The following is a 5,679-nucleotide window of genomic DNA, read 5'->3' on the forward strand; positions in this document are numbered from 1 at the left end:
TTATATCTTAAGTTAAAAATATTTTATATTTTTAAATATTTAATTTTTTAAAAACATACTTTATATTTTTTTAATAAAGAGGGCAACTGAGTTAATATCCCGTGTATGAAGTAAAAAAATCTAGTTGACTACTTATGGAAGAAGCATCAACTTTCCCATTTTCAAAGTGAATGGTCATTTTTCCATTATTTTGAAGTTTTTCAGTACCTGAGGGAAGGGAAGCCAGCACCAAGAGCATGGTTGTACTGCTAAGCCATCGCCTTCAACGCGTCGTAGCCTCTGGTCTCCAAGTAAGCTTCATTCTGTGAAACATCTGTTCTGTAATTTTACTCATCCGGCGAAGCCACGACGTACGTCATGGCAAAATTAGCTCCTGAACAAGAAGGAGAGAGTGATAGGATTAGCAGCTTGCCAGACCCTCTGCTTCACCACATCCTCTCTTTTCTTCCCATAAAAGAAGCCATAGCCACGGGCTTGATCTTGTCCAAGAGGTGGACTCCGCTAGGGCTAGCAATGCCTGCTCTTGATATTCATGACACTGACTTTGCTACTTGCAAGTCTTTCATTCAGTTTGTAGATGCAGTCTTGTTCTTGTCGGATTCGAAACCCATAAACATGTTTCGTCTCAAGTTTCAGAGATTCCAAGTGCCTCCTGTCAGGATTAATCTGTGGATTAACTCACTGATAAATCATAAAGTTGAGCATCTCGAGCTAGATTTTTATGGTCACATTCATGTACCTTCTCGCATTTTCCACAGCAGTACCATTAAGGTTTTGAAGTTGGTTAAGGTTAAGCTGAATGCTCGATCTGTTAATTTGCCTTCACTCAAAGTATTGTATCTGGTGAGAGTTCAGTTTTCAAATGCTGAATCTGTGGCTAATATCCTTAATGGATGTGCTCTTCCTGAAGTCCTGGTATTAAAATCATGGTCTGCTCCTTCTGAAGATTTCAACCGCCCCAGGATTGGAAGGCTTGAACATTTGGTGGTGGCACAAGTTCAACCATCTTGGATTCCGTTGGCAGCTTTTAGTGATGTCAGCCTTCTTCGGATTGAGGTACTGATAATGATTTTTATAGTAATAATTTTTTTAAAAAAATTAATTATTTAACTCTTATAATTTTAATTCGATTCTAATCTCATCATTATAAAATTTTAATTTTTATAATTTTTTGCAAGGATTAAAAGTTTTAGCAATTTAAAATATTAATGTCTAAATTTTAAAATAATTTTAATATTTATAATTTTATTTTTTTAAAATATAGAGACCATTAACAATGGGTCAAATCAAGATTGAGAATTAAATGATTAATTTTTCCTAATTTTTCATTGTCAAATTTGATATCAAAAAATCAAGTTATGATTTTGGTTTTCCTAATGCAGAAAGGGTATACACTATCTACGTCCTTTTTTCCAACATTTTATAATTTAACTCGCCTGGACTTCCCATGTTTGACGGATGATGTGACCAACCTTGTGAGATGCCTTCAAAATTGCCCAAAACTTGAAATTCTTACTATTCTCAAGGTTTGTATATTTTAACTTAAATTTGTGCTGACAGTACTTCAGTTAGTTTTTTAACTGATACGTGTATTTTCGTTTCAATAGTTGGATCCTATTTTGGAGGGAAGTTCGGTGGAGTCAATGCTTGATGTTCCTCAATGTCTTGCAACGCATCTTAAGGAATTTCGTCTGAGTGAATATAGAGGGTTGGAATGTGAGTTTAAACTTGCAATATTTATTCTGAAGAATGCAAGTGCTTTAACAAACATCTTCATTTGCAGTTCTACAATGGAAAATGCAGATTCGAAACTCCAAATGCTCATAAGATTATCATCATGTCCTAGAGCTTCTGTGAATTGCAAGCTGATGTTTAGTTAAATTTCTGAAATGTAAAATGCTTTTGCTGGTCATGTTTTTTTCTTTATTTTATTTTGGGTGATTTCCCTTTTCATTATATCTTGGACAACATTTTACACTCCATGGAGCTTGTTTTAGTTTTGTTTATGCTAGATGTGAGAAGATCAACTTTATCTATGGGCAGTGCAGCTTTTTGACGTTTGTTTAACTCATGATATGCTTCTTCTTGTCCAAATTAGAAGACTTTTTTCTTTTTTGAACTAAACTTGTTCAACATATAAGATATTAATTACTTTTTGATTTTTTTTTACAAATTTATCCTTGTATTAATTAATATGGGTATGAAAAATATAATCTCTCACTTTTCATAATAATGATGAGAGCATGAGACTAGAATTGGATTTAGTAGTGAAGCGGCTTCTAACTTTACCATTGATTAGATTATTGAAACTAATTATAAATTGTAAATGAATGGCTAGATTATAGACTTTACAGTGTCTTTGGTTATTGGGAGATGCTTCCCTCCACTTATTTTGATCCCCTACAAATTGAGGTTTTGTTATTGGGAAGCCAAATTTTGTGAACTAATTTACCCTCATGCATTTTGTTATATTCCATTATTGTCCATATATGAAAACAAAAGAACCCAATTGATCTTCACTCTGCATACTCTCATCTGTGCTTGTTGTCACTCTTCAAACTACTTTACCATTGTTTTTGTCAAGCATTCTTTGATGAGTTTTCCGTTGCTCTTCTTGTTGGCCTTATTTGGTGAGGGCCCAGGATCCACTTTCTTTCATTAAAAAAAATGATCACCCCACTTCAAACCCAAATATTATTATGCAAGTAGAAGATGATTGTATAGAGTTCTTTTTCTTTTTACAGAGATTTCAAGGAACAAACTCTAACCAAGTTGTCAAAGTATGATGATGATGTTACATCAGCATAGGAATTAAAGGAATGTACTTAGTATGTGTGTTTGATTTTTAATTTGTCAAAAGTTCTTCTGTTGAAAATTTATTTGGTAAAAGTTAATTTAATGAAAGTTTGTTGTTATAATGAAATTTATATTTGAATACATTTTTAAAAAAATTAGTTTGGTAAATTGAAAGCTATTTGAATTAATTATGATTTATATTTTTGAAATGTGCTTTTCAATATATAATGACAAAAAAGGACATTGATTTATGATAATTTGTAATTTTTATTATACAAAATAATATATCAGAAAAGTTTAAAAAATGAGAGAAAATTTAAAATAACATAAATTTAATATTTTAAATAATAAAAATATAAATATAAAGTTTAATATGTTGGAAAAAAATTATGTAATAAATAGTTCAATATTTATTAATATTGAATAGTTACATAATTAACTGTTAGATCTATAATGTATAATCTGATCTCTAATTGAATTGCGAACCCTATTCATCTCTCTATTAAAAGTTACACTTAAAATTGTACTTGAAATTGATGATGGAAATACACACTCATTAATATCATCATAAGAAGATGATAAAATTATGACAGGTAACATGGTAAAATATAAAATTAGGTGCAAATCATTAATATCCCAATATTCTCATTCACGTTTGAAAAATCAAGAAGTTGAACGTTTAAAAATTCACACGTCACACCCCAAACTTTTGAAGTATGATCAGCTGAAATATAAAAAAACTCATATTCCATAAGCCTAAACTCTTAACTCATCTATTGTATTAATTACAATTCTATCATACAATCATCATTTATATTAATCAATTGTTAATAGGAACAAATTATTTAAACTTGCTGCACGAGACCGGGGGGCACTTTGATAGTTTCCTCATAATAAAAACAAATAAAACTAACCTTAAAATTAAGTAAATTTCAAACTTAGACTTTTAATAAGCTACTAGCTTAAGTTGTATTAGGCCACCACTCTTCATTTACCACAACACTAAAATAATTAAATAAAATATCAATTAGGAGAAAAATTTATTTAATTATTTAATTTAAAATTTAGGGTTATTACACCACATTTGAAATCCCTTAAAAAGTACATTTGCAAAGTTCATTTGCTCTCTCAAATTACACCCAAATAACTTTTCACATTCTAAAAATGAGAAAGTCTTTGTGGGATGTAAAAAGTGACCCAAACATATCCTTAAACTACTCAAATTTAAATCTAAATGCTTTTAAAGTACATCATTGACTTCAATGCCAATGTGCCTTTCTTCTCCCAAGTCATTTTCAAGAACTTGGAATTCATGAAGATCTGACAAAATAGTCAGAGCTTTTAAATTTAAAAGTCAATCTATCAGTAAAAAAAATGAAACCAAATTGAGGAAAATAAAAAATAAATAATATTAATTGATGTGATGTGAACGTACAGGTGACGCTCACCAAAACAGGGAGCTAAATTTAAAGGCATACTACTTTAACTCCAAATATGATTTCTACATTTGGTGATTCTATTCATTTCTCTTCCTTCTGAACTCTAAGGGACGAACTTTATCCAATGGTCAATGCTGAGGGTGTCACCAAAGTACTACAAAGCATGTAAAGACTTCAAATTAATATAATTTTAGTAAAATTGAACGGACATTAATAGGACATATCCTAGAAAATAAATATGCTATCTTCTTTCTGATTGACATTCACTGTGAATCGATCAGGAACATGTTCAATTCCCACAAGGTAGAATATGTATCACAAGGCATCACTAACAGATCATCAGGAATAATGAATCATGCGGTTTCACGAAGATAGCCAGTGAAGATTTGAGAGCTACTTGTCGTCAAAGTCATACACTAGATCATTTCCATACTACTTTTCCATTGGGTTCATTGGATTGAGCAACAGTCCTTTATAACTATCTGAATTAAAACACTTGGAATCCAGATTTTCTACACTTTGAAGTAGCGAGGTTATGCAGTTAATTTTGCAAGCCACAGAAGAGTCCTTGCTCATGAGAAGTTGAGAAACATTTCCCAAGGGCAACGTAAAGATGCTTAATAGAACATCAACCAAATCCTTCCCAGCTTCAGCATACAGTGCTCTATTTTTCTTCTTGACTAAGATCGGAGTCACAGAATTCTGCTTCTGAATCTGATTTTCGGATGAAGCCATTATCATGAAGAGACAAAAGTCCTAAAACACTAGTAGATGGATGATTTTCTGAGTTCAATGGATGGATGCTATAGATCATTTTACATGTAGAGGGTAAAACCTGAAAAGATGATGCAGCCCCCAATATGATGATTAATAACGACCTTTTGATCTCTTAAAAATAGTATAGCACCAAGGCGTTGTGCCTCCTCATTTGCTGTTAAACTTATGGCTTTCTACTTGAAAAACTGGATTTCATGGCTACTATGCGATGGATTAATTTAGAAAGAGAGAGGGAGGCAGAGAGGATAAGTGGTGAGGATGATGCAATTATGAAACCCATAATCAATGAGTGCCTTTTGATCTGTGAAAGTTTTATTACCAAGGCCTTGCACCTCGTTTGTTTTCAAACTTTCATCAACTAGTAATTAATTAAATACCAAACTCAACACCTTGAGAAGTGAGAAGTTGTGCATTGGTGATCTAATTTCATTCAGAATCAAACATAGACAGACAATCCAAGGAGGATGAATGCAAAACTTTTAACCCCAAAAGCATCGAATTCGAATCAGATAAAATGGATGATAATGACAATTAATGACAATAGTGATCAACATCCTTCTCAGAAACCATGAAAATGCTGCTTGTACTAGCTGAAGTTAATAGATTAACTTTTTAAAGTTACAATCTGATATTCTTAACTATAGTATTACCAGAATTACAAGAATGT

At 31.8% G+C, this 5,679-nt stretch overlaps 1 protein-coding gene across 1 annotated transcript; it reads left to right on the forward strand.

Moving 5' to 3' along the window:
• Window positions 1–227: 227 nt before the first annotated feature.
• Window positions 228–1,906, forward strand: LOC129290053 (F-box/LRR-repeat protein At4g14103-like). The gene is made up of 4 exons (XM_054926770.1): window positions 228–1,056; window positions 1,383–1,526; window positions 1,608–1,716; window positions 1,784–1,906. The coding sequence occupies exons 1-4, from the start codon at window positions 358–360 to the stop codon at window positions 1,825–1,827; spliced, it is 996 nt and encodes a 331-aa protein (XP_054782745.1). The 5' UTR covers window positions 228–357; the 3' UTR covers window positions 1,828–1,906.
• The last annotated feature ends 3,773 nt before the right edge of the window (window positions 1,907–5,679 follow it).

This window comes from Prosopis cineraria, unplaced genomic scaffold (genome assembly GCF_029017545.1).
Source record: "Prosopis cineraria cultivar Desert tree isolate PC_DT_omini unplaced genomic scaffold, ASM2901754v1 PC13, whole genome shotgun sequence".
Taxonomy (NCBI): Eukaryota; Viridiplantae; Streptophyta; class Magnoliopsida; order Fabales; family Fabaceae; genus Prosopis; species Prosopis cineraria.

What these genes read in the sequence shown, in the direction of transcription:
- LOC129290053 (XM_054926770.1), top strand. Translation starts at nt 358, where the DNA reads ATGGCAAAATTAGCTCCTGAACAAGAAGGAGAGAGTGATAGGATTAGC. An exon ending in TCAGCCTTCTTCGGATTGAG is followed by an intron (nt 1,057 to 1,382) that starts GTACTGATAATG and finishes TTCCTAATGCAG; the next exon opens with AAAGGGTATACACTATCTAC. An exon ending in AAATTCTTACTATTCTCAAG is followed by an intron (nt 1,527 to 1,607) that starts GTTTGTATATTT and finishes TCGTTTCAATAG; the next exon opens with TTGGATCCTATTTTGGAGGG.